Source organism: Astyanax mexicanus, chromosome 6 (assembly GCF_023375975.1).
Source record: "Astyanax mexicanus isolate ESR-SI-001 chromosome 6, AstMex3_surface, whole genome shotgun sequence".
Taxonomy (NCBI): Eukaryota; Metazoa; Chordata; class Actinopteri; order Characiformes; family Acestrorhamphidae; genus Astyanax; species Astyanax mexicanus.
The window spans coordinates 40,777,525-40,803,213 of record NC_064413.1 but is presented as its reverse complement, the minus strand read 5'-3'; the positions used below and the strand labels follow the sequence as shown (position 1 = coordinate 40,803,213).

General features: G+C 37.3%; 2 protein-coding genes across 2 annotated transcripts; both read left to right on the top strand.

Annotated features, from left to right (window-relative positions):
* Positions 1–2,589: 2,589 nt before the first annotated feature.
* gpr20 (G protein-coupled receptor 20) lies at positions 2,590–10,096 on the top strand. Its single transcript, XM_007249715.4, has 2 exons — positions 2,590–2,854; positions 7,169–10,096. Exons 1-2 carry the CDS (start codon positions 2,847–2,849, stop codon positions 8,265–8,267), a joined length of 1,107 nt encoding a protein of 368 aa, XP_007249777.2. The 5' UTR covers positions 2,590–2,846; the 3' UTR covers positions 8,268–10,096.
* A 2,004-nt stretch (positions 10,097–12,100) lies between these two features.
* slc45a4b (solute carrier family 45 member 4b) lies at positions 12,101–25,217 on the top strand. The gene is made up of 9 exons (XM_007249716.4): positions 12,101–12,203; positions 13,792–13,836; positions 14,328–14,969; positions 18,832–19,020; positions 19,351–19,530; positions 20,343–21,445; positions 21,537–21,636; positions 23,266–23,477; positions 24,161–25,217. Exons 3-9 carry the CDS (start codon positions 14,711–14,713, stop codon positions 24,482–24,484), a joined length of 2,367 nt encoding a protein of 788 aa, XP_007249778.3. The 5' UTR covers positions 12,101–12,203; positions 13,792–13,836; positions 14,328–14,710; the 3' UTR covers positions 24,485–25,217.
* Positions 25,218–25,689: the final 472 nt, after the last annotated feature.

Below are 25,689 nucleotides of genomic sequence, written 5' to 3'. Positions count from 1 at the left end.
CAGCATTTTCCATTGAAATAGTCTTTGTCAAAGCTTAATCGCTGTCTGAGAAATTGACCCATGTGGTATATGTTAGATATATGAAATTGTACGTATTCTATAGTATAATATTTGAAATCTATACATTACCATTTATCAGATTTCTGTATGGAAAGTCTCTGTATATCCGTAACTGTGTAGTTAACATCTCAATGTCGGAAATACATGTTTAAATCCTTACGTGCTGCTATTTGTTGGTAGGCTATGGATATAGACCGCTCTGCCGGAGCATTATTCTCGGGAGAGATGTATCAGGAATCTCTGTGCTTTGTCACAGTGACATAGTGTTTAATGTGGTTTAGAGTAAGGCAGCTTTAACTGGGCTACATCAGGCCCGATCCTGTCCTTCCTGGGAGCAAACAATGGCTTAGCTCTCAGAACAAAGCCTGCACATTTGGGGTGAAGATCTGTCTGAGTCTGAGGAGAACTGGCATTTTCTAAAGCTCAGGTGAAGTCACGTGTTGTCTTAAGACGGGTGCTTGCCATTTTCAGGAAGTGAATTTCCATATTTTGGGCCTCTTTCTTCAAACACAGATTAAATCTCGTCTTAGACTAAAAGATTTCTCAACTGCCAGCCTGCAGTGTCTCACAGCTGTAGCCTATAACTAAACTGTGCATTGATATTTTGTATTTAAGTCAGAAATGCCCTTTAGCTGTAAATGAGTTTGCAAATCTAGCAATGTGTTTTTCTATCTGAGAAGCATTAGCAAGTCTTATATGCCTATACACCCAAATAGCTAGTCACCAGCAGACAGAAAATGATTTTGAACACTAGTGTGCTGTTCACACCAGTCATACCAGCATCAGGCCAGCATAAACCAGTACATACTGTATGCTATGATTACAATGATTACATTAAAATGTATTTTCATTGATTAAAATGACTGCATAAAAATTTGCACTCCCTTTAAAGTTTTAGTATTTTCACAATGAAAAGTTAAATGATGATTACATGTGTCAGTAACTGTGGATAAAATGACTACAGAGTATTAAAGTACTAATCAGTATTTCTTGCTACAAATACACCAATAAGTCTAAAGAACACAAGGTAAAAAAGATTATTGAAATCAGGGGAATGCAGTTAAATTTGTCATTAAGAAACACATCAAAGAAAAAAAGTTATGTACTTTAATGTTACTTTTTTTTCCTCTAAAAATAAGAAATGGCATGATTTATCTGTACTGTTTTGCTAAAGCCACACTCAGATTTAAGAAATGCTGAAAACAAGGATTAGAGGCAGGCAATATTTCATAAAAGGCATTGTCAAAGGTTGTGTTACATTGTATTGTGGGAAAATAGTAAAAATATAGTAATAAATAATAATATAGTAATAAATAAATAGTTTTTATTTTAACCGCTAGGCCAGTTTAGAACAGTTAAATTTGAAAATAGACATTTATTTTTTAAAGGGTAATTAAATATATTTACTGGCCTTTTTTTGGTGCCGCAGATGCATTAATTATGTGTGCTTTAACCCTGTCCTGCCTGTTTTAACACACCCACTGCAGCTTGTAAATGCTTGTTAATGAGCTGATTAGTTGGATCAGGTGTGTTAGTTCAGATGAGGCCCAGGATTGAAGAGCCCTGCTTTAAAACTTCTTTCTGTTTTATATTTTTTAACTTGTTTTTTTTTTATTATTGTATTGGTTTATTATTTTAATCATATACTATTTGTGTTGTTTAGCTTTATTTTATCATACTTAATTAACTCTTAATGTAGCACTTAAAGCCGCTGTTACAGAGGTTTCGGGAAATATCAGATCGAGTCTTCTTGGCAGATGGAGACAGATTAGTTTCCTGTCAGGATATGTGGAAAACAGTCTGAGCCATCCATCAGGATTAATGTATCCTGTGCTTTTGGTCCAAATCGCTGTGATTATAAAGCTTTGACATCTTCAGACGACAGTACATTTTTCTAAGTTACAGCCTTTTACATTAAGGAACTCTGCATGGATAAAATCTCTTAATTGAATTCATAAAAATAGCTTCAGCGTGGTATGAGTTGTACATATGGGTACAGTACATTGTCTATATATATATATATATATATATATATATATATATATATATATATATATATATATACAGCTGTGGAAAAAAGAGACCAGTTTCTGAATCAGTTTCTCTGATTAGCTGAAATAGATGCAGAGAAAAAAAGATGCAGAGCTTTCAGACCTCAAATAATGCAAAGAAAACAAATTCACATATATAAAGTTTTAAGAGTTCAGAAATCAATGTTTGTTGGAATATACCTTGTTTTTAATCACAGTTTTCAACAACAGCTCTGCTGCTGTTTTAGCATGAATTAAAAAAAGCTCAGAACAAAAGAAGGGAAATGCTGATCTCTTCAGCATCACCTCACTCACTGGTGTATTTCTGGTGAGTTCAGAAAGGGTCTAAGGCCAGCTGCTCTTCCTGTTAGTGTAGGCTTTTATGGTGGGAGGAGGGAGGGATGTAGAGATGGGAGAGGGAAGATAGAGTGACTGCATTGTGTCTGGGGGCAGAGCAGCAGACTGAGGGGTTGAGGGGCGAGAGAAAGAGAGACAGGGAGGCAGGGGTTTCCTCTAGACATTCAACTAGTGAGGATATGACAGGCTTTCTCTATATTTAGGAAGCAGCGGAGAAGCAATGTATCCTTAAAATGGACTCGTTAAGATAGTGAAGTTAAAGAAAAGTTCAGATTACCACAAAGAGGGCCTCGATTCCATAACCTGGAGGTGCATTCCTGTCTTTTGAGCCATTTTATACTGGATAAAGACTACTATCACATCTTTTATCTTTTAAAAGATCAACCCAAAGTCTTCTAAATGCACAGGTACGTGAATCCGTCAAATACAGAGTTCCCCAATGGTGGAACAAACTACCTTCCACTACCAGATCAGGAGAATCTCTCGCTATCTTTAAGAAACTCCTGAAGACAGAGCTCTTCAAAGAGCACTTACTCTCTTAACACCTCTAACTAACTAACTACTTCTAACCTCATTTCCTTCTTCCCCTCCTTCACTCCTCTATCCCATTATTTCCCTTTGACCTCCTTTAGGCCCTATATAAAGATGTTTTTCCTTTAACTTCTATTACTTTTGTACGTCTGCCAAATGTAATTGAAATGTAATGTAAAATTTAAATTGGTTACAAAAAGTAATCACAAGATAAGAAATACAAATGGTTACCATCTTTGTCATTTTTGACCAGTTGTGTTGCTCTGTTTGTCATGAAAGGTTTACTCAATATAAAGGACAGCTACTGTTTTTAATGGATATTCTAATTATACTGTATATCGTCACTGCCCAGGGAAAAACACATATATCTATTTTTGTTGATTTTTTAGTTACTACATAATATGAACACACAAACCGCTTCTTACATTGTATCAACATTAATTGAACAAATACCTCAAATAAACTATTTTTACATTTTGTTCCATTCAAATTTGAGAAGATTTTATCTTTCTATTTGCCATTTTGGAGATGTCGACATACATAATGTGAAAACAGTATGACCACTTCCATGTCCCTTTTCTCAGCTTCACTGGGCATATAGGAGTTGTGTAGATCTATAAACACAGACTGTAGTCCTGTATCTGTTTCTCTGTACACTTTATTATTATCCTCATTTCACCCCGTTCTTTAATGGTCAGGACCCCACAGGATAAACCACTACAGAACAGCTATTATTTGGGTATTGGGTCATTCTGAGCTCTGTGGTAACACTGGCATGTTGGTGGTGTATATAATAATAAAGTATGCACAGAAACAGATATACAGATATAGACCATCAGTAATTATGGAACAGAACTACCAAGAGCTTATAAAATATTATCAGTGGAGCTGATAAAATGGACAGTGAGTGTAGAAACAAGGAAGTGGTCTTATATAATATTCTGATATGACTGTATAGTATAGTTGATATGGCATTGATATGGCAGCAATAATAGTTATCAATGCTCTTATCTAATAATAATGAACCGTAGTAAGAAATCAAGGGTATTAACAAAGAGTGTATTCCTATTTTGCTGCAGTAAAGCTTTTATTGGTATGAATTCGCAGTAGATGTTGGAACATTGCTGTGAGGGTTTGATTGCATTCTGCCATAAGAGTCTTAGCGAGTGCAGGAAAATAAAATCTTTTTTTTTCCCATTTTTTTCCCAATTTACATGGCTAAATACCCAACCCACTCATTAGGACTCCCCTACCACTAGTGATACACCCACACCAGTAGGGGGAAAATTAGCACATGTCTCCTCCAATACATGTCAAGTTAGCCTCCACCTCTTTTCAAGCTGCTGATGCAGTATTGCCACAGCTCACTCGGAGGAAAGTGCAGCGACTCGGTTTTGATAAGCCTTGTGCTGATCAAACTCACCCTTTTGAGTGATGTGGGGAGAGAGCGCCATCTTCCCACCCAGAGAGAGCAAGGACAATTGTGCTCCCTCAGGGCTTCGGTAGCTGATGGCAAGCTACATGAACAGGATTCGAACTGGAGACAGAATCCGGTCAAAGTTTATCCAGATACTAATGCCAGGTGTAAACAGGCCCTGTGAGTTTAAAGTTAAACACCTGTTTCAGCCATAGGTGCCCCTTATTTAAATGCAACTGGCTGAATCCACTTATTAAAAAGACTGTCTAAATACTTTCAGCTGTACTGTGTAACTCATTCACTGCAGTATAAATGTCCTGTGGTAAAATCAGTCTGTTTTTACACTTGACTAGAGCAGGAACACACTGCCACTGCTAAGAATCAACACCAGAACGCTAGAGACATCCTGTCTGCATCAAAGCGCTGATGGAGTCAGTTATTTATTTGGAGAGCATTAGAGCATCTCTGGCTTTCTGAGCCAGATCACAGCGAGTAAACAGATATATTAGTTTTTCTGTTGCACTCCGAGCATGACCCCTCTCAGGAGTCTCTCAGAGGACGGTGAGTCAGGTTATACAACACAATCAGCTGAACGTAAGCTTGCGAGATCTAATGAGGTCACAACCTCTCTCACAAGATGATTGGCCTCTCAGTTTTCTAACTCTCTGCTGGGCTGGGCTGTGAGGAGTGTGGGTGGCTATGGATTTGTTAATGGTTGTGGTTTTTGAAAGAGTTTAAAAGGGAATGAAAGTCTACAGGACATCATATTTGATGTATTTTTAGCATCCTCTAAACACTGTTGGTGGTTCTGATGTGAACGCCAGGTGATTCTTAAGAGAGTGTTGCTTTTCGTTGAGATGCCAAGAGGAGCTTGTTTCATCCCACCCCCTGTTTTGGGGAATTTTGGAGGCATTTTTCAGAACTTCGTTTCCCATCTCCAGGCCTTGTTGATCATTTTTGCCAAGTAAATAAACTTTGGGATCTTTGTATTCTTTCAATTAGGTCGGAAGTGAAATGGTAGCCAGGGTAAATAAATAGCCTACAACACAGAGATACCCACATATCCACGGCTCTACTCACTGCAGGGAACCAGTGTGAGTGGTATATTTTTATTGGTGTAATAGTGGGACGGAAACTTATTCTCACGAGTCTTTAAAGTCCTCTAAACAAACTTCTGTCCTCCCTAATTCTCAGCCAATATCACAATGCAGCCAGCTTCCGTTTGGAGAAATGCCTCCATTCATGTATGAATTATAAATTCATTTCAGAGGCCTGTAGCTTTTTAACAATCCATTATAAATGTGACACTAATTTAACTGACTGCAAGATCAATATTACATTAAACTGCTCTTGCAGTTGCCCTGAATCCATTAGATGCTTTGAACTGAACGACTCAGAAGAGAAACACAATCATTATCTGCTTACTTTGCTTACCATAAACAATACAACCCTAACAGCCAATAACAGAGCATATTAAAAGCTTTACGTGTTAGTCTGGGGGTGCTTTAAGTACTGCTTATGTAACATAGAAAATAAATAACTTAAATCATTTAGAATATGAATAATTTAAGATGTAAATAACTTTGTCAAAAAGAGCAGTTACCAAGAAAAGTACAGCATGTTCTTCATGTATTTTTTCAGTACAATAGATTTGCACATTTTAGGATGCACAATATAGAAATTCATGATTCAATAACAGACACACCTTGTCATGAATCATCTTCCACTGTCAATAAATGTGAGTTGCTTCACAGCCAGTCGAGGCAAAAGGTGAAAGTGCATCAATTGCTAGGTTCACCAGTTCAGGAAACTCTGACAGGGCTATTTGACTGACAGCCAAAACGCTGCAGTGACTTGAATCTAAAGCCGTCACTGTGGTTTAGCTGATCGTTATCACACTCTGAACTGACAGTGACTATGGCGAAGAAAGTCAAGGCTTCTCATTGAATGTTAGATGGTTTGTTGTTGGTGTTTAAATGCCTTAATAATTTCAGAGGTTTTAAGGTGTCGTTTGCAAGTATTTCTGAACATATAACACACTATAGGCATTTTTTTTTATTTAGTATGATCATTTTAACTTTGTTTACTTTTATCCTTTTTTTTTTTACTTTTGCTAGCCACTGGTCTATTTAGTCTATCTAGTCAAAAATGAACCCCCAACAAAAAAAAAATTCTATGAGGTATATACAGTACTATATACTGATCTTAATCTCTTAGCATATATATCTTAACTAATTTTGTTTCATTTCACATTGCATTTTGGCATGATAGTATCCAATATCACCACACTTTAACAAAAATTCAAGTTAAAAATCTTCAAATTTTGGGCTCCCTCAGAAAACCTTCTTTTTTTGGTATAGACCCATTGAGACAAAATAGGTAATGACAGTACCCATCAGCCCCACAACCTGACCAACTTATATCCAATCAAGGAAAATATACCACAGGATGATATAAAACAGGATGACCACTTCTTCTGGAATGGTTGCCCCAGAAGATAAGAAATTTCAGAGGTTCACCACCAAAAATGCACAATCATTATTCATTCCATGATAATTCCATAAGCATTATGATTTATTAAGACTTCATGCTTTATTCTAAATATTTAAAAAAATTATTTCATTTCAAATTCCAGTTCTGGACAAAACTAAAAACCTAGAGCAGCTCATATGTTACTGTGAGAAATCATGTGTACAGTCCTATGAAACGCAGTTAACCAGTAACCTTGAAACTGATTACAAAGATCACCTAGTTTTCTTCTCTTGTGTTTCAGGCACAATTCCAGAACCATGGAAATGACCAGAACTGAGGGGTCATTGTCTATGAACGTCACTTCAACTTTAACTCCACCACTCACCACTAACAGTTCTCCACCCATCCGTGAACCATACCTGCACAGACTGGCCCACTTGGATGAGGGACTCTATAATGATTTCTATTTCCTGTGGATTGCCCTGGTAGTCATCAACACCCTGATCTTTATGGTGGGAATGGCTCTCAACAGCTTGGCCTTGTATGTTTTCTGTTACCGTACGAAACCCAAGACCACGTCTGTGATTTACACCATTAACCTGGCCGTCACGGATCTGCTGGTCAACCTGTCCCTCCCGACCCGCATCATACTGTATTATAGTGGGGGCAAGTGCCTTAACTGCTCCTATGTGCACATTTTCAGCTACTTTGTCAACATGTACTGCAGCATCCTCTTCCTCACCAGCATCTGTGTAGACCGTTATCTGGCCATAGTGCAGGTGGAGGCCTCGCGAAAATGGCGCAACCCCAATGTAGCTAAAGTGGTATGCGTGTGCATCTGGCTCTTTGCCATCATCGTCACATACTCCTTCCTCACCACAGCCCTGAAGCACTCGGCCTGCTGTGTGTCCAAGCTCTTCGCTCTCAGCGTGTTTGAATTCTTCGTGCCAATGGTGATCATTGTGGTGTTCACAGTCAGGATCATGTGCGCACTGTCCAGCCCAGGTCTGATGCAGCAGAGCAGAGACAGACGAATGAAGGCTGTGCAGCTTCTCACAACAGTACTGGTTATCTTCACCATCTGTTTCACACCATTTCACGTTCGGCAAGTCCTGGTCTACTTCCACCCAGACCTACCAAACCATGTAATCGTCTACCATGTGACTGTCACCCTCAGCAGTCTCAACAGCTGCCTTGATCCTGTGGTCTACTGCTTCGTCACCACCAACTTCCAGTCTACCATGAAGAGGTTCTTCCGGAAGGCAGAAGCAGAGCAGACCAGTGGAGACATAATCAGCATGCAGAAAAGCTCCAAAGGATCCGGCACTGTTTTTGCCATTGCTAATAGCATGATAATGGCAAACATGAATACTCCTCAACATGGAGGCCTTCCAGGATGAGGCTGTACAGTATGGACTGAATGAATGAATCTACTAAATTAATGTAATGCCCATTTTAAAAGGGATCTGATGGACTGAATGATGGGACAAATTGCTCTTTCAGTTAAGAGCAAATGAACTTATTCTTATTTTTGTCCTGTAAATAATGGATTGGCCAGATATATATGGAGAAGAGTGGATGTGATTTATGATTTGAAATATGTGAAAATTATTTGTATTTGAAAGACAGTAGATGCTCAGTACACCAAGGATTATTTAAAAACGATGCCAAAATAGCTTCAGCTTTAGTCAGTCAATGCTTACCATTTTACCCCATCAGACATCTGAGCATTTGTACTGTATGCATAAGTCATGATGACAGTTTTAACGTGCCTTGGTATGGTTTCTGTAAATATCTGAAACTGTAATAGAGATCTGAAACAGCATTCCAGGAACAAAAAGATGTTCTGCTGTTTTTTTATGATGGTGGTGCTGATAGCTGTCTAATCTGTGAGTTCACAATCTCCCATGATCCTTCATGCTCTATACTTTGGGGAGTGCCATCTTAAAGGAGACCACTACCATTAGGACCAAATAAAAATTTTCGAAGCACAGGAAATCATATTTCTGTAGAAATTAAACCCTAAACACAGCTTAATTAATGCAGCATCTCCAAAATTCTGTCCTACCTATACAGCTAAACTCAGATATTACTATAGTCACAGTTTCTACTGAAATGCTAGCCAGCTGAGCTGTCTGTGTGACTGAAGCTCCTGCCATCTGTGCTGTACCTCATGCAGCACACCTGCCTGAAAGCATCTGCACTCATTATGTTTCTCTGCTCATTTATTCCATTTTTGTCCTTTAATTTGTCACATTACAGAAAACTAGGTTAGAAAAAGAACATTACTCACAGACAGTGACAACTCAGCACTGGTCAGGAAATGGGCTCCAGCATCGACTCAGCATTTATCCTCACCCCTTACAATTCTGGCGTCTGTTTATTAAAAAAATACAAACATGTTACAGTTTGATTTACTTAAACTCAAAATAATAAATGAATATACAGATGTCTAAGCAGGATTATTTGATCACTGATATTTCTTGCTTATATTTCTATTTATATTTCTTACTTTTCTGAATGGATGTGGTTGTATTTAGCCACACCCATTTGATGTAGCATAGTGGATAAAAACACTCAATCATGTTTGTAATAGAGATGTGCAAGTCTGACACAAAGATAGGAAAATATATAAAGAACCTTTAACTGATGCAAATGATCTTTAAAATTTCACACATCTCTGTGACCAACACTCTTTGTTCTTTATGATGTAAATGTATTTTTATTTATCCATCCACTATAAATTTGGTGGTTTTTCATTATTATTAGAATTTCTTCATTGTAGATTAATATTAAAGGCATCCAAATGATAAAGAAAATATATTTTTTTGGTAAACAAAGAATGTTCAACAAACCAGAATATGTTTCATACTTTAGATTATTTAAAATAGCACCTATTTCTCTTTCTCAGTCAGTTTTATGAGGTAGAGCCACCTGAAATGGCTTTCAGTTAGCAAGTTTGAGACTATCAGTTGTTATGTGAAGAGGTATAGATGGTATACATTGAAAACAGTGAGTTACCAACCTCAGAAACTGTAAGTTAACAGCATCCCCAATAAGAGCCACATATATCCTTCATATTTTTGTATTTTGGTTTGTTTAACATTTTTACGTTTACTACATGATTCCTTATGTGTTCTTTCATAATCTGGATGACTTTAGACTGACTACAATGTTGGAAAAAACATTAAATGAGAAGTACTGTAGATATATTGCAAACGTAATGTAAGATGTGACCAATATTATGTAAATTATTCACAAAAATAAACAATTTACATCAAGCTCATTGATTACCTGTTCAAAAACATAAAAAACATTTAAATATATAGGATTATATAGGATGTCTACAGCATTATATTTATCATCACTGCAGGAATATAACTTTATCCCAGAAATGGGAACTTCACAGGGAAAAGGAAAACATCTTACATTTCTAAAGTTAATATAAAAAAGCGTTAAATTATTTTATGTCAATTATTTTGGCTGAATTACATCAGTTTTAAACTTTAATCATTGTCATTAATTATATTTACAGTTAACCAAAAGATGTTTAGGCAAGATTTGGCTGACATCTTAGATTTTAAACTAAAAAGTTTAAACTGGTTTAGCTGGTCTTAAGCTTGTCTGGTGTGTTGTTTTTTCCCTAGAAGAACAGTATAAAGGGTATCCAACTTTTTGGGCTGTGTAAATGTAAAAATGCATAGAAATGAAGTATTTGAAGGTTTCCTCTTGTCAGTGAGCATATACAAGATTTATATTGTGTTAGTGTGGTAAATAGTAATTAATACTAAAATATTACACAGAAACACACCTGTACACTAATTTAACAACTTAAACAAACATATTAACATGTCCAGCAGTTAAGCTAGCTAGTTAGCTAATCACACAACGGGCAATGCTAACTCTAGATTGATATATTTTTTTTACCTTCCAGTGTTTCTTAAAACTAGAGTGGAGTGTTTTGAAGCTGAGAGAATATTTAGTGGACGCTGATAATTTAAACTGTATTAGCTAGATGTCATGCCATTTTAACAGTGTTAAACACCTAATGTGTGCTTTTTTTACACAATTAAGCTTAGCTAAGCAATAAGCTGCACATAATACTTTATATATATCATTTACCTAATCAAAAATGCTTTAAAGTGTCACACAGGTAACACACGTTTTGAGCAGGAGTCTACCTGCTGTTGAATCTCTCTCTCTCTCTCTCTCTCTCTCCCCCTTCCTCCGACGCAGCTCCTAGCCCCGCCCATTTATTAAGCCGAACCAATCACCTTGCACCAACTAAGCTCAACATAAATAAGTATGAGCACAAATAAACTATTGTACAAATAAATTTCCTGTAAAAAATCTTTATTTATATATTATGTAAATCACTGCTAAGTAATCTAACTGCTTAATATTTTAATGCATCTGTAAAGATGTAAAAAACATGTAATTAGTTACTATCCAACCACTGCTTACTTCTATAGTCGTTAAACTCTGTAGAAGTCCATTTACAGCCCAATGCTGTAAATGTAAAATATATAAGTATTTAAGTACTAAGTGAGGTCATGTGATTACCAGATGGTTACAAATAATTGATGGTGTTTAGAATACTCAAAAATAGACAAAATTATCATTTAGGAAATATGCCCGTTTATATATATATATATATATATATATATATATATATATATATATATATATATATATATATATATATATATATATATAAATAATAATTTTCATATCTTTTAAATATATAAGCAATTCTCAAATACAATTATGATTTTTAGCTTTTTTTCTTTAAAAAAACAAACAGCATAATTTAAGGTGATGCTCGAATTATTGTTTACATTTAATTTATATTTAATATATTAAATATATATTTTTTTTTGTAAGAATAGTTAGCAGCTCCCTCGAACCTTGCATTGCATACATGCAGCCTTTGTTTTAAACATGGTGCACACATCTTAACCTTTATAGTTTTCAGTTAAGGACAAGTATAAAATATGAAAATCTTTGCCATACATGGCATACATTCTATATGTAAATCTGTGCAATATCGTTTATTCTACATCAATCAAAATCACATTAAAACAGTTGCTAATTCTATTAATCAAATTAATTCGACTCGGTTAATCTCCCAGCCCTACTTTAAGCATCTCCACGGACCTCCTATCTTCTCTCAGCAACCATAGTGATGATAGGTCTGTTTGTCTGGAGGCGGGGATTTTGAGAGTAGAGTGACTGGCAACCCTCCCCAGCACACAATAGAGAGCAGCAGCTCGTAGGTTCTGGAGCAGATGTGGGAGATCTAGGTTAGCTAACCTAGTGTCTGACGGATCAGAGAGGTAACAGGGCATTTATACCACTAGAATTAACGTGTCCTCGGGGTTCTTTAACAGAGGACGATGTGTTTACTGGGAAGGGATTATGTATTTATGTAATAGACTGATATCAGAGTGAGAAGTGTGAGTTTTTCCTCTTGTTTAGCTCTTAGAATACAAACGGTCTCAGACCTTCTGCTCGCTGTTATCAGAAATCTCTGGCTAACTGTTATTAACGCTCGCTTGTTTAGTACGTGGTTAACTCATTTATTAACGTAGTTTACTAAGAACTAAATTAGGAGTCTTTGATTTACATATTAAGAGTTCAGCTTAATGATAAGCACAGTTTCTAACTGGAGTCAGCAATGTTTGCAAATCCAGTTCCAGAAAGTGTAAATCCGCCCCGGGATTTTGGTACGACTGTCTGGACCGCTGCAGGCCTGGCCTCGTTTGCAGCGGAGCGGACTAGGCAGTCGTACCAAAATCCCGGGGCGGATTTACACTTTCTGGAACGGGATTTTCCATTTAAATTTTAGCTAACCTGAAGAGGATTATTATGTGTTTAAAACTCATAGATAATATGAAAACATAGTTTAAGAACTCAAAAACCCTGTTTTTAGACACATTTGGACAATTATGGACAAATTACCGATTATTACAGTATCTTTTTTAACAGTAACTAGGGATGAACAAATGAACAATATAACACTATTTAGACCAACTCTAAATATTCATGTTTAATTGGTTTAATTGGAACATGAATATGGGAGTGCATTGTTTGAGATATTATTTGAATAGTAGTTGAATCTAATAAATACAAATAAAACGACTTATCATACAACAAACAGACATGTAGTATTTGATAATTGTGATATCACCTATTGTTTTAATTGTATGTTTGTCTGTGTTGTGTGTGTATGTATGTGTATATATATATATATATATATATATATATATATATATATATATATATATATATATATATAAAATTAAAGTCATACGATGACCAATACCTGTGATACCTGTGAACACAGTGTTTACTGCAGTAAGTAAAGAAAAAAATATGTATTTCCCAATTTTTGGGAAAAAAGTTGTAGTTTTTAAAGGGTATGTTTGCTTTGTTGTGCTATTCTTTTATCATTATGTCAGGAGCATTTAATATTATTGTTCTAAAATGACAATATTATCTTTTGATTGATTTTGTGATATAAAGTCTTATTGTGACATGCTTGTTTGTAAATGTAATTATTTTTTTCCCCTACGTCTTTTATCATTGCTCATTAAAGATGGTGAACTAACACAGTTAAGCATTCTTAGTGTATTGAAGATACACTTTAAAGAGAGTTTAACTTCAGCAGGTGCACAACAGGTTAAAGCAAGTGCACAGAGGGTTAAAATGTTAACTATTTGGACTAGGTTAGCCAGTGAAGCAAAGGGAAAGCAGTGATTTGTGAAGCATGACTATCTGGACTTTTGGGCAGTCTTACGGCATGTCACGTTTTTTTTTTTTTGCCGAGTATAAAATGTTGTATCTTTCCTGTAAGTGCTCTAGTGCTCTTGTGTTTTTTTTATAATGTGTGAATCACCTCTCAATAGATTTCTCTTTTTGCAGTGTTTGGCTTCAGATAAATGAATGAATAGGAATTGGCAGATTCAGGTAAGTGACATGTCTCTACACAGACGTTCTATTTATGTTTATGTGGCTAATGATGAGGGATATTAGAATAGGTGGCGATGCATGGATCATAATTTGCTTGACCATGTAGTGGTGTAATTTTTGGAAAATCTATAGTTCTATTTTGCTTTATTTTTTTAAGTTCTGCTCTTCTAGAAAGCTCCCATTGTCACTTTAGATTGACAGTGTTACTGTGAAGGATAATGATGCAATACCAGTCTCTAATCGACCTTTGGAATGCAACATAATTGCAGTTTTGGAAAGTTTATTGTTTAGTAAGCATAAATCAATTAGTCATTGTTTCACTGCTCAGCCTATGTATGTATGCCTGTTTACTCTAGATTATATGTAGCATTTCATTTTCAACTAAAGACCTGAAAGTACTCAAATAAGAGTCAGATTTCCAAATTCCTATCTGATCAGATTGATCTGCGTGTTATAGTATTTATTTTTTCTCTTTTTCTCACATCTAGATATCATCAGCAAATCACTCCATGGGGATACACAGAGAATCGTGTACCTGTGCTGACCTCCCACTTCTTCTCCCTAATTCCATTTTCACTCTCTGGGAAAACATGACTTATTGCTTGCCCGAACAGGGTCATATATGGATTTGTACTGATTACAGCAGGCGGTAAACCTCTCAGTAAAATATATGTGGAGCGACATGACTTCTGCTTTAAATACTGGTTAATGTATCATTAGCTGAAACTGTGGTGGAATATATGTGGATTGTCCCTGTGGATGTTTAAAGCAGAGAGAAAGAGCGTGAGAGAAGTAGGACTTGTCCTTTGGGAATAAGTAGAGCCCCATCCCTGTATTAGTTGAATCCCCCTCCCCCACCGCAGCTGCCTTTATGCAGGTGGAAATGGCACCCAAGAACGCCGACTCAGAGGCTATACGAGTGCTGGACATGGCAGTGGTGCCCACTAAGGGTCCGAGTGGCAGGATGAGTGGAGAGAAGGAGGTGGAGGTTTCTGAAGAGTCGGCCAGTGAGGGTTCTGTGGATCACATCCCCAAGCGACTATGGGTTATGCATGGAGCTGTCATGTTTGGTCGTGAGTTCTGCTATGCCATGGAAACAGCCCTGGTCACACCTGTGCTGCTGCAGATAGGTAGGTGGACATTATTGCAACAAGTGTATAGCAAACAAAAATTGTCCTTTTGTTTTCTATAAAATGTTTGTAAATTATTTTGTTCAATATTCCAAAATCCTCAGTGTCTGATGGATGTCTGAAATAGAATTGGACTAAACACATGGAAAGGGTCATGCAGCGGTACCTCTTTGTAGTAGCATGTAACAGAGAGGCCGTTCCTAGTGATGTTTGTATTTAGTGCCGGGTAACAATGAATGCCACTGAGCTTGGCTGGAATGAAGAGAATGTGTGAGTCTGCACATTTCTCTCCCCCTGTTTTCCCTGCATTTTCAATGAGCGCAACTTCAGAGAGCCTCTAGAATTAATACAAATAAGAGAAAAGTAAGCATATAAAAAGATATGCACCTGTTCTGAGAAGCTAATGCTTCCCCTTCATTTACCTCAGATATTGGAGGATGCCGGAGCTGGGAATGACGTCACACCCCAGTTGACTGTTTAAACTGTTTAAAGTAGACCAGTTAAACATTCACATTCAGATAACTTAAAATTTTACACTTTACAATTTAAAGCAATTCCAAGAAAAAAACGTTAACTTAGAACTTTGGAGTTTACCCCAACTTGTTGGGGTAAAACATTTACCAGAGTTTTATGACGAGTCCAACCAAAATATGGCTCACTTTTATGTCCCAACATGGCTAGTGATTCCAGTTGATAACGCATTGTACAATATTCTGCACATTCAAACGCTGTGGAATTAGGTCCACAGATACAGTATTACTTAGATATAACTGTATGTATGACTGATATTACTAATGAGGCACAAATAGAAGTGCTTATGAACTGTATAGTATAGTGCCTTTTATAGTGGGTGGCTCTATTAACATGTGCAGCACATCAACAAGTATGTGAACAGTTACATTCATTACATGGCCAGTGGTCTACCCAAATAGAAAAAAATGTATCAATAGCCTTTAGCAAGACTGTGTGGATAATCTCTCTTGCTCTCTCTCTTTTTATTTTTCTATATACTAGTGCATCTTAAAAAAATATATATAATTGAAAAGTTACTTTACTTCAGTATTACAGTTTAAAATGTGAAACTCTTATATTATACATATGTATTACACAGAGTGATTTATTTTAAGCGTTTATTTCTCTTATTGATGTTTATGGCTTACAAGCTATGAAAAACTCAAAAAACAGTGTCTCAGAAATTTTATAGGTTTGGCAGTGTGCCAGGTCCTACTGGAAAATGAAATCCACATCTCCAAAAAGTTGTCAGCAGAGATTTTCCTGGAAAACCCTGCACTGACTTTGGACATGATATAACACAGTGAAGCAACAACACTTCATGTTTCCCTCTGCTGACAACTTTAATGGAGATGCAGATTTCATTTTCCAGCAGGACTTGGCACACTGCCCAAAAGTACCAGTTGGTTTTATATAATTTTTTTTTTTTGAGACACTGTGATGAAGACAATAGTTATCTTCATCACCAGCGTTGATACTTACCTGTATTACTTACTTTTTATACCTATTGATACTTACCTGTTATACTTACCTTTTTATACTTTTTTTTGTCTCTGGGGCAAGCTGAAGGGCCCTCGGCTACCTCAGGGAGGGGTAAGGGGTAGAGTAATTCTTTAAAAGGTAACATCAAAAAGTAATGTTAGCATTCATGTCGACATTTGTAAAATCGTTCTTTTTAAGGCCTTATGTAAATATTATAATTTCATGTCTTATGTCTGGAACCTCTGAAGCCTAGCCATTTTGCCCCTGTATATCTAGAAATGGTGTGATCCATTAAATTAGGGGCGGGGCTAATTGATTAAGAGGGACTGGGTAAGCTTTGGTGGGGAGGCTGGCTCAGTGATGGCTGACCTGATGCTGAGAGGGGGCACAGGTGTGGGTCGAGCTGGAACCGAGTTGTGAACCTATGGCCTTGCGGCCTTGGTTTTTACCTGTACTGAAACTAGTCAGGAATTTTAACTGCGTTTATTTTCCGTTTTTGCACAGTTTTTGTTTGTATTTTTTCACTCGCACTGTAAATAAAAGCTCACCATTTGAACTGCTGGATTCACTGCATTTTTTTTTCCCCTTGGTCACTACCTACCCGCTCACTTCGTGTCCCTGAGTTGGGGATCGGCGAGGCAGCGTCACAGACACTGATTTTTGGGTTTTCATTGGTTGTAAGCCATAATCATCTGGAATAAAAGAAATAAACACTTAAAATAGATCACATTTGGTCATTATCGTACCAATGTCGATACTGAGTATTAAAATTAGAAAAAACTTCATGTAACCCACTATCTACTCTACTGTCTACAATCTGCTATCTATCCTACTATCTATTCCTCCACCACATGCTCCTTACTGCCAAGAGGATGGGGAAGCCTATATTCGGACAGAATACATTTTTCTTATATTAAAATATAATGAAATTTGCACGCTTCTAAAATGTCCCTGGTTTTAAGCAAGCACTATTGAATGAAATAAATACTTTTTGACTTTCACGTCCACTTCCCACCACCTCCTCTAATTATTAATTGAAATATCTTGGCCAGCTCAGAGACCTTTTCTTATACTGTGTTTCACTCAGAAAAACAGAAAGTAGCAACACAAAAGGAAAATAGGTTCTGACTTCTGATTCACGTTCCTTTTAACTCGAGGCAAAAATGAAACTGCCTGCCTTGTTAAAGCTTGTAGTCTTCCTCACCGTGGATAGGGATGTGGAAGTGAAAGCCTAATGGCCTTAGGTCTGCACAAAAGCACAGCCAGCTACCTGCTGCGTAAAGCATGTTTCCAGCTTCTCTAAAGCAGAACCTTTTGTGACTCGTGATTACAAGACAGGTTTGGAAATTCTTCCTGGATCATCAGCCTCTTTTATTGCTCGTTATTGCAGCGATAAAAATAAATGCATCATCTGATGAGTAGTTAAAGCACTGGAAACTGTTTCTTCATAAATGCTGTGTGGCCTATGAGTGAGTTATAGTGTTGTAAAAGGCAGGTTCGTGAAGAGTAGGCATGTTTAAACAGGTCAAGATACATTTCACTGACCCTGGGCGGCACACCCAGCGTATACGTGAGGCCTGCTATTGAGATTCAGCAGTATTGACTTGCGCTGCTACGCGCTTTTCAGGAATATGGAGCCAAAAGTAAAAAAAATTCTAACTGATGTTTCCTAGTTTCATTGTCACGAATGCCAGACACGGGTGAGACACACACGAATTAGAATTAGAGAATTTATTAAAGATAGTAACAGTATCACAAGGAGAACCAAGCACAGGTGTAGCTAACATCAGTTATTAAGCATAAACAAACAACATATCAGAGTGATTGAAGCAGAAGATCATACACAGCAGATAAACAACACTAACCATGGGCAAGGCAGAGAGCAAGGTCCAAAAGCAGGCATAGGTGAAGCCAGAACACTATCATAAACAGAAGGGGTTACGCTAAAGCAGTACTCAGGAAACAAACAAGCAGAGCTCTTTTTTAACGAAAGGCAGAGAAGATGGAGAGAATTCGAGGTAGAAGAGCTGGAAACTAGATTTAATACCCAACAATGGGAAACAGAAACAGGGGTATTTATACAAGGGGAAACAGGAAATGACAATTAAAACAGTCACGTGATCCGGAGAGTAGAGCGCAGATGCATACTGGGAATTGTAGTCTTTAGAGCAAGAGCCAGAGTCCCGGACAGGCAGACAGTGAGCGACAGGACTGACATTCATAATCAAGACATGATCTTTAAAACAAATACTTTTTATATACTAGTTCTTCCTGTAAAAAGCTGAGAGTATTGATTTAATAATAAAAAAGTCAGAAATTTGTAAACTACAAATTTTATTGTTAAACCAAATCTTTGTCTTTTTTTTAGGTCTTCCAGAGCAGTACTACAGTCTTACATGGTTCCTTAGCCCTATTTTGGGTTTAATCCTCACCCCCCTGATTGGCTCAGCCAGTGACCGCTGTACGCTCAAATGGGGTCGAAGAAGGCCCTTCATCCTGGCTCTCTGTGTAGGAGTGCTGATAGGCGTGGCACTTTTTCTTAACGGATCTCTAGTGGGTGAGGTTCTGTTTGATATTTTCTGCTCATGTTTATCTAATTATGACAGATGGTAACAACTGCATATTCATTGTGTGCTGAAGTAAACTTTTATTTTTATTTTACTTTTATTCGTTCACATGTTCAGTGTACTATTCAGCTGTTTCTGTAAATGTTTAACTGTCACTTACTGTAAAATCATTTAATCAGTCTGGTGGTAGTAAGCTTTGTATCAACACAATGTTATAAATACAAAAGGGACTTTAAAATATATATATATAAAAAAAAAATAAAACTATTATTTTTTTTAATGTTGCCCTATTTTTACTCGGACTTGTAATTGTGTGTTAGGCCTTGCTGTAGGGGATGTGCCTGGTAACCAGCCCATCGGAATAGTTCTCACTGTGCTGGGGGTAGTGGTACTGGACTTTTGTGCTGATGCATCAGAGGGACCAATTAGAGCCTACCTGCTGGATGTGGCTGATACAGAAGAGCAGGACATGGCCCTCAATATTCATGCCTTCTCAGCAGGTAATGTACATGATGTAGTAGCTTTTTAGAATATACAGAAATTTAAATACTTAAATGAATGAGTAGGTATACCAGGGATAAACTATATAGTCGGTCAAAAAATGGCAAAAAAGCTATTTCTGTGTTTCACCAAATAAGTAAATAAGACTGAATAATTTACTTTGATTTACAAAAAAATCTACAGAAAGGCATATTGTGAACTGTTGGTATGTCTGCAGGATTAATAAAAATGTTCAGTCAACCATAGTAGTTAGTTTACTTTGAAACGCAAGACATACATTTAGGCTGTTTAATTTATGCTGTGGTGAAAAAGGGCCAGAATTAATATAAAAACATGTTTAGTTTTGACTAAAAATATGAATTTCAGTGCATATCTCTTTACTACCTCTGCTTTATTAATACTTGCTGTACAGGCATAAGTGATTTACTCTCTAGAGGGGTATCCAGTCAGTGGTGTTAAAAGTCTTTACTCTGCCTCCACCAAAATGTGTGATAGTTTTACATATTTTAGAAATATGTGAAATACTGTAAAAATGTTTAGCGCAAAATGTTTGGCATCGAGTTGAACATCGAGCTTGCAAAATATAAATCATGTGATCTGACCAGCTCTCAGGATCAGGTAAATCATTGTCCATATTTTGTCTCAAAATCGTCCAATGCCAGCCATTTGATCCCTCCATTTCTAGTTTCATTGTAAATCAGGAAGGTGTACATTAACATTTTAATTAGCATATTATAGCATAAATATTTAAATAATTGCTTTTGCTGACTCTTACCTATTTGTCTCATTTTCTTTCTAATTATATGAACAGGATTGGGAGGAGCTGTGGGCTACATGCTTGGAGGTCTTGACTGGACGAACACTGTTTTGGGTCGTGCCTTCAGGGCCCAAGAGCAGGTTCTCTTTTTCTTTGCAGCCATCATCTTCGTCATTTCTGTGACCCTTCACCTTTTTAGCATTAAGGAACGTCCCTATAACCCTCACCAGCAGGAGGCACTTGATGCAGAGGATGTGGACAGTTTATCTTCTGCTCAGTTTAATGGAGCCCTTTCTTTCCCTCGCCCAATGGCCCACCTGGACCTTATCAGCGAGGAAGGACCTTTTGATACCTTTGAAGACGAACAGTCTGATAGACATATTCAGATGGAGTTCTTAAACGTACGAAGTAAAAGTGACTCTGTTCTTGCTGCACCAGACACTACTATTGAACTTGACCCAGACTTGGCTCTGGATCTTGATAATCACTTTTTTAGTGACATACAGCCAAATTTATCTCATGACTGTGATGAGGCTGAAAGGCAATTTGATCACTGCCATAACAGCACGTGCCACCCTAGTCTGTGCTCCAATCCCTCAGTCCATCATGTGGATTCTTGTAAAGAAGAATGCCCCTTTGCAACTACCAAAGCCATCAATGGAGACTACACTGGTGCCAGCAACACAGCAGCTTTCACAACATGTGCCTCAAGCCACCATAACAAATCAGGTGGACGTCATCTCAACACCAGCACAACAGTGAGATGCCGACACCCATCCTTCTACAGGCAACCTTCCTTTACCTTCTCTTACCACGGCCGCGTGGGCTTCCTAAGACCTCGCCGGCGCATTAACGGCGCACACCCGCTGAAATCCTCACGTAGCCTCAATGACCTTGATGCGCTAACGAAGCGACAGCAGCGACGTAAGCTGCAGCAGAGTGGCAGCGCATCGTCCGTCCCTGATGAGGAAGATGGAGAGAGTGAGGAAGGAGAAAGCGGTACAACAGTAAAGCTGCTGTGGCTCTCCATGCTGAAGATGCCTCCACAGCTCTGGCGGCTGTGCATATGCCATCTTCTTACCTGGTTCTCCATCATCGCTCAGGCTGTTTTCTACACTGACTTTATGGGTCAGGTCATCTATGAAGGTGACCCAACGGTAAGAGGAGCTCTACTTTCAGTAAATGCATGTTGAATGTTGAAATGACTTCAGGCAACAGAAGTGACGCCTTTCCCTCCCTTTTACACAGGCTGCTGCGAACTCGACCGCTCTTCAGAACTACCATAAGGGTGTGCAGATGGGTTGCTGGGGGCTAGTTATCTATGCTGCTACTGCTGCCATCTGCTCAGGTATGTTTTACATCCTTTGTCTATATTAAAGCCACAAAAGGGAGCAACCAAGTTTAAAAACTTGGCTCTGAATTTCTTAAATGCTAGTGTGGAGTTTGGCATGTTTTGTTAATTACATTACATTACATTACATTTGGCAGATGCTTTTGTCCAAAGCGACAATAGTGAAGTACAAAAGTAATAGAAGGTCAAAACATCTTTAGATAGGGCCTAAAGGAGGTCAAAGGGAGATAATGGGATAGAGGAGTGAAGGAGAGGAAGAAGGAAATGAGGTTAGAAGTAGTTAGTTTGTTAGAGGTGTTAGGAGAGTAAGTGCTCTTTGGAGAGCTCTGTCTATAATAATAACACAGGCTTCAAATGCATGACCCAGCAGGGGAACGAAAGCAGCACCAGTGTTGGAACATTGCAGTAAAAAAGCATATTTGTGTTTGGCGGTGGGATAGATTGATCACTTTTGTTTAAAGCACAACTATTGGGACACCCTGCTCATTCATTTTTTTATTCTAAAATCAATGGTATTAAAAAGGGTTTATCCTGCTTTTGTCCATAGAAGGCTTTCTACTCTGTTTTGGGGCATTGCTGCGAGGATCTGATTGTATTTAATGACATGAACGTCAGTGAAGTCAGGATATTGGATTATCACAACCAAACTCATCCCCACCTCATCCCATCCAGTAGGTTCCAATAGGTGCCAATAGGTTAATGTTTATTTTCTTCACCTTTAGAGTCCTATTCTATTGGCAGTAGTTCTCTGAACAAACTAGACAAGCTGTTTCTCAGCAATAAGTGCAACTGTAAAGTTTCAAAGAAGGTGTCCACGAATATTTGGACATATAACACTTTTAAAGTATATAAACTGTATTTGAGTTCATAACTCTATTTGTGAAATGCTTTATAAAAAGGAAAGCGAACATTCAGAACTTGAAGTAATGACCCATGTTAAGAAAGCATTAGCATCGGTAATAGACAATAATGAACTCCAGTACAAATGCAAATTGACAGCATGCCTGCAGTAGAGACAGAAGTGATGTGTTTCCACTTCAAGTAACAGAAGTACAAGTGTGGATTTGTGTGCAGTTGTTTAGAAGCCTCATTAGCAGCTCAGTCAAATGTTGTAAAATAGCTGCTCACACACAATACTTCACAAGCCTGTCTCTTTGTGGCTTTAATTAGACCCTTATCTGCTGTTGCCAATTTGCATGCTTTTAAATTTGCATCTGCAGGTGTTTTCTATGTGTTTGTTGCAGAGCGAGCTAAATACGAGAGTAATAGATTTACATGAATGCATTTCATTTTGAAGTGGTTGTTTTTTTTTTGAGAATTTTATCCATATTCTGTCATCACAAGCAATTGGACAGGTGACGATTAATAAAATAAAGTTTTAGATCATTACATTTCGGCCACTAGAATCAGCCTTTAGTTTGTGCTGAGGTTATTTTTATGTTTTTTTATTTTTTATTTTAAAAAAAACTCATCCATGGAATGTGGGTTTCCTGTATATGCACCTGGGTACCCAAATTATAAATCAAACCCTTAATAATAAAAGCTTTTAAATTGTAATTTTGGAAATGAACAATTGTAATTATATCAAATAACATAATTGTGTTTTTTTTTTTTTTTTTTTCAAAGCTGTGCTTCAGAAGTACCTCGACAATTACGACCTGAGCATTAAGATCATCTACATGCTGGGAACCTTGGGCTTTGCTATAGGCACAGGTGTAATGGCAGTCTTCCCCAATGTCTATGTTGCCATGATATTAATCAGCACCATGGGCATCATCTCAATGAGTATATCGTACTGTCCTTACGCTCTGCTGGGACAGTATCACGAAATCAAAGAGGTAAGAAAAGTCAATCGATTATTATTATTGATGTTAAAATTTCTTCCAGTGTTCTTTAATAATATGTGAATTATATACAGCTCTGGAAAAAATAATAGACCATTTCAGTTTCTAAATCAATTTCTCTGATTTTGCTATTTATAGGTTTATATTTGAGTAAAATGAACATTGTTGTTTTATTCTATAAACTACGGACAACATTTATTTCAAATTCCAAATACATTTTTTGTCATTTAGAGCATTTATTTGCAGAAAATGAGAAATGAAAATAATAAAGAAAATGCAGAGCTTGCAAACCTCAAATAATGCAAAGAAGTTTCTATTTCTATTCAAAAGAGATCAGAAATCAATATTTGGTGGAATAACCCTTGTTTTTAATCACAGTTTTTATGCACCTGGCATGTTCTCCTCCACCAGCAGACACTAAATTTTAGCCACTCCTGGTGCAAAGTTCCAAGCAGTTCAGCTTGGTTTGATGGCTTTTAATCATCCATCTTCCTCTTGATTTATACTCCAGAGGTTTTCAATTTGGTAAAATCAAAGAAACTCATAATTTTTTAAAAAGTAGTCTTTTTTTTTCCCCAGAGCTGTATCTTAACCAAATGACTAAAGCATTACTACACTTCCAACCAAAATGATTCAGTTTTATTAACAACATTTGCTAATATATTGTTTTGTTACAGTATATTCGCCACAGTCCTGGAAACTCTCGCCGAGGCTTTGGGATCGACTGTGCCATCCTGTCCTGCCAGGTCTATATTTCTCAGATTTTAGTGGCTTCAGCTCTTGGTTCCATGGTGGAAGCTGTGGGCACCGTCCGGGTCATCCCTATGGTGGCTTCCGGAGGATCCTTCCTCGGCTTCCTCTCCGCTGCTTTCCTTGTCATTTACCCCGACACCCTGGAGGATGAGGATGAAGAAAATGAAGATGAGCAAGCCAAGTGTGATCCCCTAGATGGAGGGAAAGAAATGGACCCAGGCCGCACTAAATGTGCAGAGAAATGCTAAAGTTAAGAACGTAGAAAGTTTACATTGGATGCTTAATAACTGCTATACACTTCACTTGACTGTGCAGATTTGGAACAAATAAATGTACCGGTTCTACAAAATATGCTTTTGATCTCAGGTGACACTGCCTTAAATTAGTAGTAGTTTTACTACTAAAGGAGAGGCTGGGCTTTCAGTAGCTGTGCCTGAAGCTCAGCTTGGTGATTTCGGTGTGTGACTGATGACATTATATAAGAGTGTTCAGCACACCCCAACAGAATGTAAAGAAAGAAAAAACATTTCATTTTGAGTCGATTGTGTAGATTTGCATATTTTTCTACACTGTTATTTATTTTGAATGAAGGGTACAGGAAGGTAAAAACCAGTTTCATCTCATGTTAAACTCTCAGGTGGGTTTAATACACTCAATAACAGTTTCACTTATTTTAAACTTTGCTGTCTTACTTTACTGTGATGTTTGCACATTAACTCTGTCTTTTCACTATGCTGGATTACCGTTAGTGCTTGAAAAAGGAGCACTCAGGGGAACTTGTTTGAGCTGCTGCAGCAAAGCATTACATGCTTACTTTTCTACTGTCTTAATTATGCAAAAACTTTTAAATAATCTAATCTTTGTTTTTGTGTAGATTTGAGTGACACATTTTGTTTGCTTGTGAAATATATACTTTAATAATTGCATTAGGTGAACAATGGAAACCTCAGAGGCCTTAATAATGATAATTTTATGTTCTAAGGTTATCGTCTTGACTCTGTTCAAACCTGGTCACTTCATATAGCAAGAATCTGGATTGTAATCCTGTTTAGATTTTAACCAGATGTATTTACATTTGGTAGTCAAATGCATCTCTGGTTACAATTGCTGTGTGGTATGTAATATGTAAATTTGCTTATTGTACAGCAATTATTACTGGTGTCTTAGTTATACTGGGAGAAGTTTGGGGTGTCTTACTTACTGCTTGGTCTTTAGTTCTGTGTGGCTACACCTCTTGAGGCATGACACTGATTTCAGACCAGCTTTGTTCTAACTTTCTAGGTTTTATTTTTAAGGTATTGTTTAGTTATTAGCAGCTGGATTTAATCAGGTTTTGGGAATCCCCAATAACAAGCTAATGAGTTGCTAGACTGGCTAATTACCAGTCATAGGAACCATAACAGTATTACTGTGAAGTGTTTTTTTTATTATTATTTTTTTTATTATTATTAAC

Excerpts from the sequence above, each read along its gene's own strand:
- slc45a4b (XM_007249716.4), top strand. The coding sequence starts at position 14,711 with ATGCAGGTGGAAATGGCACCCAAGAACGCCGACTCAGAGGCTATACGA. Across the intron at positions 19,021-19,350 it reads TCTTAACGGATCTCTAGTGG|GCCTTGCTGTAGGGGATGTG; the intron begins GTGAGGTTCTGT and ends ATTGTGTGTTAG. Across the intron at positions 21,637-23,265 it reads TACTGCTGCCATCTGCTCAG|CTGTGCTTCAGAAGTACCTC; the intron begins GTATGTTTTACA and ends TTTTTTTCAAAG.